Source organism: Sciurus carolinensis, chromosome 4 (assembly GCF_902686445.1).
Source record: "Sciurus carolinensis chromosome 4, mSciCar1.2, whole genome shotgun sequence".
Taxonomy (NCBI): domain Eukaryota; kingdom Metazoa; phylum Chordata; class Mammalia; order Rodentia; family Sciuridae; genus Sciurus; species Sciurus carolinensis.
This window is the reverse complement of record NC_062216.1, coordinates 110,177,216-110,191,088: the sequence shown is the minus strand read 5'-3', so window position 1 is coordinate 110,191,088 and position 13,873 is coordinate 110,177,216. Positions and strand designations below refer to the sequence as shown.

The window sequence follows — 13,873 nt, the reverse complement described above, 5'->3', positions numbered from 1 at the left end:
TTCATTGCATTTAGTTGATAAAAGTAAAAACCTAGAAACAAATTAAATGCCCATAAGCAGGAAACAAACAACATGAGACTGGTATAAATGGATTACTATGTAATTGTTTAAAAGAAGAAAATAGATCTATATATGCCAATATAGAAAGGTCTCCAAGATAATCTTAAGTGTAAGGAGTAGGGTGCAAATTAGTGTGAATGGTAACATCTTGCTTTTGTACCTTTTAAAAAGAATACATGTATAGAAAACAAACAGCAAAAAATAATAATATAAGCATATTTGGTCATGTAAAAGAATCAACCAACAGGTTAAAATGGCTCATGGCTGGGGCTAGGAAATACAGCAAATAATTGCTCCCATGTTGCTTTTTTAACCATATGCACTTATTCTAAAAAACTTAATTTCACATATTTTTTAAAAATTTTAAGCATGTCTTTCATTAAAAACAACTTTCTAAAATAATTGTGTGTGTGTGTGTGTGTTAGTGGGTATTAAACTTAGGGGCACTACCATAGAGCTACATCCCCAATACTTTTTATTTTTTATTTTCGGACAACAGTCACACTAAATTGCCCAGGCTGTACTCAAAACTTACAGTCCTCCTGCCTCAGCCTCCCAAATTGCTAAGGATACAGTTATGTGCCTCCAAGCCTGGTCTAAAACACTTATCCCCTACTGCCCCACCTGTCTCACTGCCTAATTTTCCCTTCATAGCATAGCCAAAATTCTTGGAAGAGTTTTCAGCACTTCCTGTCTGTTCCTTACTTTTTACAAGTTTCTCAATGCTTCAAAATCTGGTTTTGGCACCCTCCAATAATGTGCAAAAGTCAGTAGGAACATTCCTAATCCAACTGTCCTTGACCTCAGTAACACTGGAAACTATTTGGTCTTTTTTTTTTTTTTTTTTTAAACTTCTTTCTTGGGCTCTGATAACACTGTTCATCCTTTTTTCTTTCTTCTCTGGAGACCCCTCTCTAATGTTCTTTAAGATTCTGTTCTAATCCCTCTTCTTGCATGATCTCCTCCACTCTGTTGCTTCGGTTACTCCCAATGTTTTGATGACTCACAAATCTTTTTGGTCTAGATCCCTCTCCTAAGCTTCAGAATTATTTATCCAACTGCTTACATCATTGTTTTCCAGGCTTTTCCACATCATGGCACACACAGAAAATGATGGCATTTGCTAAGCTGGATGATGCAGTCCAATACAATCAAGATTACGTTGTCTCAGGGAGCTTGTGCTGCCCTAAGAAGTGAGATCAATATGCAGCACATCTGTAACCTCTTTTTGAGGCACAATAGTTGGGAAGTTGATCTCTTGGATAGACATTTCTACTTGGATGTCCTCCAGGCATTTCAAAGTCAACATGTTTGGAAATGGCATGCCATTCCCAAAACCACATCTTTCTCCAGTGCTTTCGATTTCTGTGAGTGCCCCTATCATCTGCAAATTATCCAGAGATCTTAGCATAGCTCTCCACTTTCCCTTCCAATCCAAATTTCTTTTGACTCTACTACTATTTCTTCATTTCCAACCTCTGGTACTAGGGATTGAACCCAGGGTTGCTTTTCCACAAAGCAATATCCCCAGTCCTTATTTTATTTTGGGATAGGTCTCACTAAATTGCTGAGGTTAGCCTTGAGCTTGTGATCCTCCTGCCTTAGCCTTCTCAGCCGGTGGGATTATAGGCATGCACCACCAACCCAGCCTATTTATTTCTTGAAGTCATCTATCCATCTATCACTTTCCTCATCCAGACCACATCATTTCTCACATTTCTCAGTTTCTATAAAACCTTTCTGGTGTCTCTGGCTTTAATCTTGTTCTCTATGCTGTAACCACAGTGATCTCTCCAAGATGCAAATCTGATTATGCTACCCGACTTTAAAGTAATTCAAAGGTTCTGCATTGCTCTTAGGATAAAAAATGATCTTCACATTGCTTACCTTTCCAATCTCATTGCATATCCTACCCATATCACTTACCTAATACAATATGCACAGTGGCTGGCATAAAGGCACAACTGTTTTTTGAAAGATGAAAAACATTCAAGAATCTAGGCAGATCCATCATATCTATGCCAGGTAAAAAGATTTTAAAGCAAATATTGACAATGCTGTCAGAATCCAAGGAACATGACTGTTCCATGCAGAATTAAGAAGCAGTAGCAACATCTACTCCTTCAGCAAATGAATCAAACATTAACTAGTTTCTTCCTTCCTCTTACTGAGCAAGAAAGACATCAAGATTGTGTCTAGAAATCAATCCAACTTGGAGAATAGCCACATTAAAATGTTTTGAGTGACCAGTTACTAACTTGACCATCTTGATGTCATGAGTTCTAAACTTGGGTCAGCTTATCAACCAGTGTAACACAGTGGCTAAATTGTTGTAATGTGAACATCTGAGGATTAAAAATGCGCCAACACAAAAGGAATGACCACATAATATGAAGTGGGAAACCCTATTCAAAGAACTGTCATGAGCAGTGAGGAGGTTGTTCTCTGAGATCTTCTACCAGTCTACATAGTTTTGCCACACCACCAAACTGATTTGTTACCAACAGCTTACAGCTCCAGATACCTAGGAAACCTGGCTCACTTTGTAATAACTCAAGGAAGGGACAATATATGATTAGTGGTACATAACATGGGTGGAGAACCAAATTTGGGACTTCTAATTTTTAATAATTTAAGTAAATAATAACACTGCAAATGAAAGTGTCTTAAGCCTCATCAAAGACAGAAAAGGAGCATGGGGCAATGTAACTATACTTTCACCTCCTGACACTGAAGATGAAGGTTTGTGAAGCATAGAAAATCTGTCAAAATCTGAATTGATCTGCCTAATCTATCAAGTGTTTGTGCCTTTAAGGAAGGCAGGTACTTGCTCTGACAAGTGCAGATTTTGTCTGTTTATTAAATAAGGGCAGACATCTGAATGAAAAATAGGACATTGTCTAGATGTTCTGTTTGCTTCCAAAAATTCAGTTATTTGCAAACATTCAATAATAATTAGAAATGCCTGGCAGACTTTCAAGGTTTTTCATCCCAAGGCTTAGAATGCAGCAGATACTTAAGAGTTATATGGGGTTTTTTAGTCTTTTGAGGAAATGACCATGTCTAACTTTTCTTATAATCCCAGGACTAGCCACTGATCTCTATTTAATAAATGTTGGATAACAGAATAGCAAGTAATCAATGTTGTAGGGTTCCAGAGATACCATTGTCTGTAATCAAGAAATAAGGTGAAAAAGAAATGAAAATATGTTCATTTACACAAGAATTTCTATAGCAGTCTTATTCATAATAGTCCCAAACTGGAAGCACTCAAATATCCATCAACCAGAGAATCGATCATTTAAATTGTGATATAGTCATACAATGGAATATTACTCCATAATTAAAAAGAATAAAGAATAGGCTACTAGTACGTGTAGATGTATTTCAAAAACATTCTTAACCTAAAGAATACAGGCACAAATGGGTACTTACTCTAAGCTTCCACTTAAATGAAGTAGGAGAACAGACAAAACTATGGTAATGAAATTTGAAGTCAGGAAGGGTAGTGGTAGGCACAGGGTAATCAACTGTAAAGAGACAGGAGGGAACTTTCTGGGATGATGATTCAGTATCTTGTTTGGGGTGTTGGTTACATAGGTTATATATTGTTGAAATTCACTAAACAACATCTAACATGCATTTTATTGCATGTTAAGAATAAATCAATACAAAAAGTTTTAAGCAAGAAACTGAGAGAGTTAGTGAGGATAATCATCATGACCTCTATTAGGCTCCAACCATTACTGTCCTCAGATACTCTCTTCATCAAGTTAGTCCTATGCCCCAGAATCCAAAATGACTTCTTTATCAACTGTCAAGTCCATAACCTCATTCTTTATCTCCATGGAAAACCTGGGGCATGAACTTCTCCCACTTCCCACTAAGGTAATCTGCTTACTGTCTCATGCAGATAATTTGCTCTTTCCTACCAGAGTCTCCTTCTGTCCTTACACTGCCTAGATCTTACTCAAGTTCTCTCTGCCCTTAAAATTCCATTTTAAATAAGAAGTCTCCTTCAGAGAGGAGCTCTTAATTAATTCTAGCCATTTAAGCACTCTATGTTCGCTCAGTTATTATAATCCTTTATTGGACTAATATGCGACTTAGAAGTCACATCCTGTGTATATCTGCAACAGAAGCAATAGGCAAACACTGTCTAGTGATATCTTTGTATTTCCTTGCAGAATATGGTTCAGAACCTGCATATCCTGGCCAGTGCCCAGATGAGGATTTGTGAGGATTATAAATTATCCAGACAATGATAAACAGATGTTAAACTAAGGACAATGAGAATGCCATTGAGGAGAGCTCTGATTCTCTGTATGGGCTTGGTGGGCTGTTTACTTATTTCCTTTTTAAGCAGGTGGTTCAAACTGGTCTCCCCGCCCCTCCCCGAAGACAGTAAGTGGCCCCAAACAAGGCTGTATTCTTTTTGTGCACTTTGCCTGCTCTTAAACTAGTAAGGAAACGGACAGCGCTATTCACCCACAAGCATAGCCGTTTTCTAAGTGCCCAGTTTTCCAGATTACTGGGAAGATCCAACCCTGGAGGACGAAGGAGGCACTCAAGACTCTTCCCATGGATATACACCCAACATGTACTTAGGAAGGCAAAATTGCAAACACCAATGTTCAAAACCATACACACGTGCACGCCCAGCCCCACGAAAGTCGACGCGCATGCCCGTGGGCCCGCGCGTACCTACTTAAGTTTTCTCTGCGGTAGACGGCCACATTCTACCCCTGCTTGGTGCAGCCCGGTGTCCCCGACCGCGACACTGGGGAGTTGTGTGACAGGCCCAGGAGGGCCTGAAGCCCTAGGGTATTTCTCCATAGGGGGAGAGGCCCTTCCCACCCGGGCGGAAGCGGCGCGCGCCAGCCGGGCAGACTTAGCTCTTGTCCTGGGAACATCTGGAGGGGGTGGGAGGGGCGTGCATCCAGATTGAATACAGATTGGCTGCGCAGGACGAAGGAGGCGGAGTCTAGGTAAGGGGCGGGGTTCACTGGCCCCTTTAAAGCCTTGACATCAAGAGGCGGCTCCGGCACCCCCCTTTCTCTGCCCCCCGCCCCCGAGCTGCGGCCATGGACCCGGTGGATCCGGCCTTCCCTGGTCCAGCCCAACACCTGATTTCGGTGAGTTCCGGGCCTACTTGGAATTCAAAGGGCGGCAAGGTGGGGAAGCCTGTAAGCTCCGGGCAAGGGGCTGGGGAGTGTGGAGGGTAAGGTTCTCGTGGCAGCTCTGGGTCGGAGGGGCGTCACGGCTTCCTGCGCGTACCTCGCCGCGTGCCCCTCCCTCGCGCTGCACTCTCCCCAGGGGGTCTGGCTGAGACTCTGTCCACCCCCACCCCACCCCCTCCCGCCCCCTGCGCCATCCTCGCGCACACTCCGTGGCCCCGGAAGGGAAACTTTCGGGAGTGGGGGATGTTCCGGTGGCCTGTCTCCCTCCCGCTTCGAAAGCACTGACCTTGCTCCAGCTGCGCACCCTACCCCACCCGGGTCCCTACGTCCGGGTGCCGCTTAGCGGTGCCAGGTTGTTGCGGGGGGGGGGGGGGCTGTCCCCAAAGCGCAGGCGCGGAGACGAGCCTGAGGCTCCTCTTCGCACTTCTTCCAGTCCCCATGGCCTGGGGCGGTAGGGCGGGAAAAGGCCGAGAGACCTGGTGTCCCGGAACAGCCCTTCTGAAGGTTTAGGGGCTGCGTGAAGGAGGCGGGAGACTGGCGGGCTGAAAACTGAAGAAAAACTGAGGAAGAGAGAAGGGTTGGGCCAGGAGTAGGGAAGGGCAATGCCTGCAGAAAAGGCTCACAGGGTCCTGGCTTTGGTGTCAAAAGAATGCAGAGAATCTATGCCTGCCGCTCCCCTGGTTTAGTTAGCCTAGAGCCTAAGAAAGTGGCTGGAGGTTACCCTAGCTACCCTCTCCTTATCCCAGGCCCGAGGCCCCTAGATCTTTCCAGCCTTGGCACTGCCCCAAGTGCACAGAGGGCCCCCACCTTCCATAGGCCTGGTTTTGCAGGCTGCTCAGACATATATCAGCCAATCCCACCCAGCCTGCCCAGCTGCTATTTAGGTCTTAGGCTTTAGAGGCAATCCCTCTATTCCCTCCCTACCACTTCTATGCCTCCCCGAAGTCCTCCTGCCTAAGCACAGTTGTCAGCCAGAGGAAATAGTTGGAGGCAGAGGCCTGGGACAGGAGTGGTCTGGGAGCGGATAGAGAGGGGATCAGTATTTAACCATTACGTGGTCAGCGCTTTGGAGCAAAAATGAATGTAGCCCAGTTGCCTTATTGCAGACCCTCTCTTAGAGACGTTATGACAGCTGGCTCTCTGAGACCCCTTGTCCATCCAGAAGGAAGACACAAAATTTACCTCTCGAATTATTCCCCGCACCCCTTCCTAAAACCAAGCTGTGATTAGTGAGTTTCTTGCCCCAGAGAAATCATATATATTCCTGTCTAAGGAGGTAATCCCAAGTATTTCAAATTTGTTTTCAGAATCTGTGGTCTGTGCATTTGTGCTTTTGGTCCTCCAGCATCTTTCTCCAGTTCAGGCCCTTGAGGGGAGAGTGAGAACCCAGAGAGGCCAATGTTTTTGACTGCAGAAGGTACTTCATGATAGGAAGTTGGAAACCTGTGTGTATGAGGACTGAGCTGATATCAATATGGACTGAGAGACCCATTGTGGTGCACGCTATAATCCCAGCAATTCAGGAGACTGAAGCAGAAGGATCACAAATTCAGTGCTGCCTGGGTAACTTAGAATCTGTGTCCAAAAATTTTTGAAGAGGGCTGGGGCTGTAACTTGTTGGTAGAGCGCCCCTGGGTTCAATCCCCAGTAATAGGGCTGGGGATACAGCTTAGTCGGTAGAGTGCTTGCCTTGCAAGCACAAGGCCCTGGGTTCGATCCCCAGCACCGCAAAAAAAAAAAAAAAAAAAAAAAATCCCCAGTAATAAACACACACACACACACACACACACACACACACTAGATTAATAAATAAAGTCACACACATACATATACTCTCATACATATACCCAGAGAGTCTCTGGGCCCTACTCTTCCTATCGAGCTATCTGACCTTGCCAAGACAATTTCCCTCTCTGGGATTCAGTTTCCTTCATCTTTTAAATTCAACAGTGAGACTACAGCTCTAAAATCCCCTTTCACTTTCTGACATTGAATGATTACACTGGTAGGCAACTCTAGAGGTGAGAATGATCCTCTGGCAGGTTGGTTCCATTTAGACAGCTACGGTGTGAGGTGTCATAGTTGCTTAGGATTGAACTAAAGTTAGAGAAGAGTAGACTCCCTTGTCCTGCCCTAGAATACTCGTTGTCCTATTCACCCCTGGTGCCTTGGGATATGAACTCCTGCTGGCTTGGATTTGGCCCACCCATCAAGGCCTCTGATGAGACATCTGGCTCAGCCAGTCTCTGAGTTGGACCTTTTGGGAGGGGTTGAGAGCAGGAGGCAGCCAAGGGCCAGCAGGGTAAGCAGATTCCCAGGAGACAGTCTGCATCTCAGCTGTTGGGACTTGTTTTAGGATCTGGGCCAGGAAGCACAACACACTCATCTACCTCTTATGGGAAAAGGGCAAGGAGGGCCCCACTGCTGTTGCCCATCCCACCCCTTGGCCCTACCCACTTCACCTCTGTACTTGCAGCCCCGGCTCCCAGGCAAAGGGCTAAGGATTCTTCCCTGCTACCCTCACCTAGCCCAGTCAGCCTCCCAGATCCTGCCATGCCAACCAAGCAGCCCCAGCAAGAAGAAGCTACCCCCACCCCATCTTTCCCAGCCCCCTTGTCTCCTGTGGGTAGGGCTTTCTCAGGAGTTGGGCTTTCCAGGTTGGGACTTGCTCTCCAGCCCAAGAGCCAAAGGCCTCACGTTCTTGTTTGTTTTCATCTTTGGTCTCCCAGGTGAAGGGGAATGTTGAAGGAGAGGTGGTGGTTAGAGAGGCCTTGAAATTAGTTGAATATGAGGCATATTCTCCTGCATTGCTTTACCCTCTGCTGACTCTATTGGGCCTGGGAAACCTTCTTCCCTGTATATATAGTGAAGATGCAGCAGGAGGTATTTAGGTCAGACCCCAAGGAAACCTGCCTCACTACTGTGAGCTCTTGAAATGGGTAATGGAAGCTCCCAGAGAGGTCATTTTCCCAGAAAGTGGCTAATGGTAGAGTCCCTGTCAGAGTGAAGGATGCAGCTGTTGCTAGGCAGAAACTGCTGTTCCTTCTTGGGGTGTGGCTCTGAGGCTGGCCAGCCAGAGGCCCCGTTAGAAGCAGAAGGATAAAAGAAGGACCCTTACCTGATTGCCAGAGCAGGGTTCCTAACCCCATCAGTTCTGGGACACCAGAGCTGCATTTCTCAGAACAAATGCCCTTTTTCACTCCTGCTTCTCCCAGCCTCTCCCCCAAATCACCATTACTACCACTGTCTGCTTTGACAACCCTCAACTGAACCTGGCAGGCTTCTCCAGCCTGTCTGGTTGTGCTAATGGACTGATTGGATTTTCTATACTTGGAGTTTGGGATTTCTGATTGAACATGCAAATTTATGTAAATCAGTCTGAGATCTGCCACCACATCAAAACAACGTGGAGCTTCCACAGGCTGGAAGGAATCCTAAAAACAGTCTAGTCCAACGCCCTCAAGTTTAAAATGGGGAAACTGAAGTCCAGAGGGGGAAATGATTCATGCGGTGGTGGATGTCTGTCAGAAGCAGGACGCTTGACTCTGGTCTTTAGTTTTACGTGGTAGCATTCTGCTGTAATTTTTCATTCATGAGAGAGCCTGTGGTTGTATTTAAGCAGAGAATGCCAGTTTTTGAACCTAGATTGCAGAGAGCTGGCACTTTGAGGGTCATCCCAGGGCCTTCAGGGACTCTGGTTAGCTTTCTGACATACTGAAGAAAAACCTTAAATCCCTTAGAAGAAGACCTGAATATTTTCCCCTAGACACTGTCCTGGAGGGGTAGAGGACAAGGCCATTAGTTGCTCCTTGGCTTAGCACTTAATATTTGCCCTGGAGCTGAGGTTTTTGTCTCTTCCCAGCATCTGCCACAGTACCCGGCACATAGTAGGCTGTGTGTGCATCTGCATATGCAATGCCTCTGTCTTTATTCCTCCAAACTAGTTTCGGTTTCTGCCCATTTTCTCCATGCTACAGTTTGATTCTGCTGCTTCCTCATCACCAGGAGCTTTGATCCATTGACTGTTTAAAAAAATATTTTATTAGTTGTTGATGAACCTTTTTTTTATTTATTTGTATGCAGTGCTGAGAATCGAACCCAATGCCTCACACGTATTAGGCAAGCTCTTCACCACTGAACCACAATCCTAGCCCTGCTCTACTGACTTTTTACCCAAACTTTCCATCCTGGGCCTTCTCTACAAATTTCTAGAGCAGTGACCAGACAGACCTTATCTGAAGGAAATATCTCATTATTTTTGGATCAATGCCAAAGATTAACAGAGTCTACAAAGATAAGCTGGGATCCCCACTTTTTTTTGTTTTGTTTTGGTCCTGTGGATTGAACCCAGAGCTTTGGGTATGTGAGACAAGCCACTGAGCTAAAAGAATACCTCTTGACATGCTCTTGATCTGATCCTCCTGCCCAGCTGCCAGCTGCACTCTACTCCCTCACCATGGATTGTGCCTATAGTATGGAGCTGTTCAGAGGACTCAGGCCTCACTTAGCCTGTGATGCCTGAGAGTACCATAGAGATGGTGAGGATGCTCAGGTAGCTATTGACTGACTTTGCCACACAGCAGGAAAGTAGTGTAGTAGCTCAAGAACTCCTAGCAGAGGACCTGAAGAGGGGAGTTGGGACAAACTCTCAGGGTCTTTCCTCACCTTCTTGCCAAACCCAAATCTGAAATGAGTGCCCCTGTCTTCAGCATCTTCTCCAAACAGCAGGTATGGCAGAGTTGTCATCTCTAGTTCCCCACCACACAGCTGCCCTCCACATCTAGGTTCTTAATTCTGTGCAAGGTAGGATTCTTCTCCTGGGCCTCAGTTTCTCAGCTAGTACTCAAGGATTAATAACACATCATCATTGGGGTGTGGTACCTGCTCCATAATTACCATTTTCCCAGCTCTGGAAGTTATGTAGATGAAAGAGGCACAGAGATGCCAGGCTGTTATTAAGGTGAATTATCATTGCTGTTATTACTGATTTCTAAAAACCCAGCAGCTGCTGAGAAGAACATATTCAGGCATAGCACCCTGAACCTCATGCTGGTCCTTGAGCTCTAGGAGTTTTCCAGTACTCACTAAGCTTTAAATAAATACAATTATAGCTGGGTTTTTGTTTGTTTGTTTGTTTGGTTTGTTTGTTTGTTTTTGTTACTGGGATTGAACCTCATACATGCCAGGCAAGTGCTCTTACATGTCCTTTTTTTCTCAGTAGTAGTAGTGGGGATTTAACCCAGGGGTGCTCTACCACTGAACTACACCATCAACCCATTTTTCGTTTTTGTTTTCCTTTTTGAGATAGGGTCTACTAAGTTACTGAGGCTGGCCTCAAATTTGCAGTCCTCCTGCCTCAGCCTCCTGAGTTGCTGGAATTACAGGTGTGCACCACTGTGTCCAGCTAAAATTATAGCTATTTTAAAGGCAGGAATACCCCATTCTGCTCTCCATTAGCCCACAGAACTTGTGTGGTGGATGCTATTTCAGGGAGACTAGTCTACAGTTCTCTCTCAGCCTGGATTTGTTTCTGACCCTGACCCTCTGGGGGAAGGATTAATGACATTTCCTAGACAGGGCTGCAGAAGGCCCTTAAACTCCCAGAGTACAGCCCTGGAGTTCTCAGCAGCCAAGTTCCCAGAGGCTGATTCACCTTACCCTTAGCTGGCTTGATGTGGGGGATATAATTGGTCCTTTTGTGCATAGATCTGTTGAGACACCCCTAGAACGTGTCTGCAATATCTCCAGTCACTCATTCCAGGAGTCATTTACCAACCTTACCCCCATCTACTTCAAGCTCTCCCCTTTTCCAGCCTCTTACCCTTGCCTTTGCTCTTGGCTAGACTTTGTCCCCTTTCCAGTTTGCTAGAATGAACCCAGCTCTTAAATAGGCAGAAGTGCCCCTGACTAGCTACTCAATAGTAGTGATACCATGCCACACTACAGCCTGGAGGAACAAGGGCCTCTCCTAGCTTTATGGAGAAAGGAAGTGAGGGCCTTGGTGTCTTGTAGTCAGTCCCCACTTTCATCTGAACAGACCTCACATGCTTCCATGTCCTAGGGATGTGGTCCCTACCTTCTCATACAGGAAGAAGATGGATGACCACAGTTGGGAGGAGCTTTAGAAAGTACTTGCTGCCTCTGTTAGATCTGCTGTTTCTGATTGTCTTAGTCTTATCAGGCTGCTATAACAAAAGTACCATAAGCTGGGTAGCTTATAAGCAACAGAAACTTATTTCTCATACCTCTGAAGTCTGGCAAGTCCAAGATCCCGGTGGCAGCAGATGTAGTGTCTTGTGAAGGCCTGCTTCTAGTTCATTAGACAAAGCCTTCTATGTTCTCATGTGGTAGAAGTAGTTGAGAGTTCTCTTGGGCCTCTTTTATAAAGACACTAATTTCATTCATGAGGGCACCACTCCCATGACCAAATCACCTCTTAGAGACCATCCTCATACCATCATCTTAGAAGTTAGGACTTCAGTGTATAAATTTAGAGGGGTGGGGATGCAAACATAGAGACCAAAGCTACCCTAGTTGACCTTAAACCATGAGCAGAGTCATTCACCTCTGTATTCTGATCTTCACTTAGATGTCGGGATTTAGGCCCAAACAAGCCTGTGAGGAATTTTCAGGTCTGGTCAGGCCATTCATTTAGGCAGTAGATATCCTAGAACATAATGTATGCTTATACTGTGCTAGACTCTGGGCTACAATGGTGATCAAGAAAGTCCACATTCAGTAGAGCATGGTGGCACAAGTCTGTAATTCCAGTGACTTGAGAGACTGAGGCAGGAGGATCACAAATTCAAAGCCAGCCTCAGCAACTTAGTGAGACCCTATCTCAAAATAAGAAATAGGGCTGGAGATATAGCTCGGTTGGTAGAGTGCTTGCCTTGCAAGCATAAGACCCTGAGTTCAAATCCCCAGCATCACAAAAAAAAAAGAAAAAAGAAAGAAAGAAAGAAAAAGGGCTAGGGATGTGACTTAGTGGTTAAACACCACTGGATTCCATCCCCAGGACCAAAAGAAAAAAGTCCACATTCATCAAATAACTTAACAGTTCTAGAATTATAGTTATGATAGGGGCTGCAAAGAAAGGACATGTGCAACCCTGATTTGATCATTATGTGTTGAATTACAGTATTTTTGCCTCATAAATCAGTACAGTTATATGTCAGTTAAAAAATAAAAATATCTGGGTATGGTAGCACATGCCTGTAATCCCAGCTAATCAGGAAGCCAAAGTAGGAGGAGCATAAATTCAAGGCCAACCTGGGCTACCTAGTGAGACCTTGTTTTAAAGTGAAATAAATTGAAAGGGCTGGGGATGTAGCTCAATGGTGGAGTGCCCCAGGGTTCATACCCCAGGACAGAAAGGATGTGTAGTAAGAATAAGGACACAGGGTTGTGTGGGCGTGTTGTGGGAGGGATGTGCCCAGGGCTTGGCATGACACCCTGCAGGAGGCAGGAGGCAGAAGTCCAGCCAGGACTGCAGATATGGTACCACACCACACAAACACATGAGTACTGGGTTTCTCAATTTGGCTTCATTGGCTTCTCTTCTCATCTCTTCCCCAATCTGTGGGATATCCTGGGCCCCTTGGGTGTTACAGTGTCCAAGATAGAGACCCCCATTCTCTGCCAGATGGTGCTGATAATGCCTCCTTCCCACCCCACCATGTGGCCTTCTAGTTCCCCAACTCTGAGCCTGCAGGTTCCTGAAGCTGGCTAAGGGTTACAGGCTGAAGGGAAGTTGGGGGGTGTTCGCTTTTCATTTCCTCTGTAGACAGCACCTCACTTCCTGTCCTCTAGGCTAGAAGAAGGCTAAAGCTCTTGGCTTTGCTCTCCCTTCCTCTGTCCTCCCCCACTGTTTTCCCAAGAAGCCTGCAGCCCTTGTTGGAGAAAGACAACATCAAAGCTGGCAGGCGAAGTTCCTTACCCTTCCCACTTATTCTGCACAAGGGTACCTGTCTTTTCAGCTGCAGTCCTTTCCTAGTCATGATATCATCCTTTTCTTCTGAGCCTTGCTGGGAGAGAGGAGTCAGAGAGGACTTATCTCCATTTTAAAGATAATAAAATTGAGGCCCAGAAGAGTTCTCGACTTTTCTCTACTTCCCCAAGGATCATGCCAAGCCAGAACCAGAATCCAAAAGCCTGTCTCCCATTCGTAAGCATAAACAAGAGCAGAACCCAGTAGAAGTTTGTGGGTGAACCAGAGCTGCTGTCTTCTGGAACAGAGCTGGCAGCTTAGAAAGTGACATCTGTGCACTGGCTGGATGGCACCCACTGATGTAGCACTAGAACTGTCTGGGTGCAGAAGGCTGCCAGAGCCTGATTCTTTTATAGAAGAAGGCAGGGTATGAAGCTTGGGGGTGTGGGCACTAGATGATGGACATAGTGGGGAGCTGGAAGTGTATCTGCCCAGCTCTCCAGGCCTGTAGGTACAGCCTAAAAACTCAGACCCTTTCATCTCAGATCTGAGAGTATGTAGCTGATATTTCAACAGTCAGCTCCACTATCACCTCCAGGAGACTCTCTGCCTCCATTCCTCCTATGGGACCTGGCGTACTTTCTAGTTATGCCTAGGATCTTAAAAAGATGCTGACTCCCTCCTTTGGCAACTTGTGAACTGG

At 45.5% G+C, this 13,873-nt stretch overlaps 1 protein-coding gene across 5 annotated transcripts in view; it reads left to right on the top strand.

Moving 5' to 3' along the window:
- Nucleotides 1-5,065: 5,065 nt before the first annotated feature.
- The window catches only part of Nckap5l (NCK associated protein 5 like), a 34,207-nt gene continuing 25,399 nt past the window's right edge, over nucleotides 5,066-13,873 (top strand). For 3 of the 5 annotated variants that reach the window (XM_047548380.1, XM_047548382.1, XM_047548381.1), the window contains exon 1: nucleotides 5,066-5,195. Coding sequence is in view for 1 of the 5 variants with exons in the window: in XM_047548377.1 (XP_047404333.1) it covers nucleotides 5,145-5,195 (51 nt within the window). In the remaining 4 variants the exon portion in view is untranslated. Of the gene's footprint in view, nucleotides 5,196-6,547; nucleotides 6,658-13,873 lie in introns of all 5 variants that reach the window. The other 2 variants (XM_047548384.1, XM_047548377.1) reach the window with 2 other exon arrangements.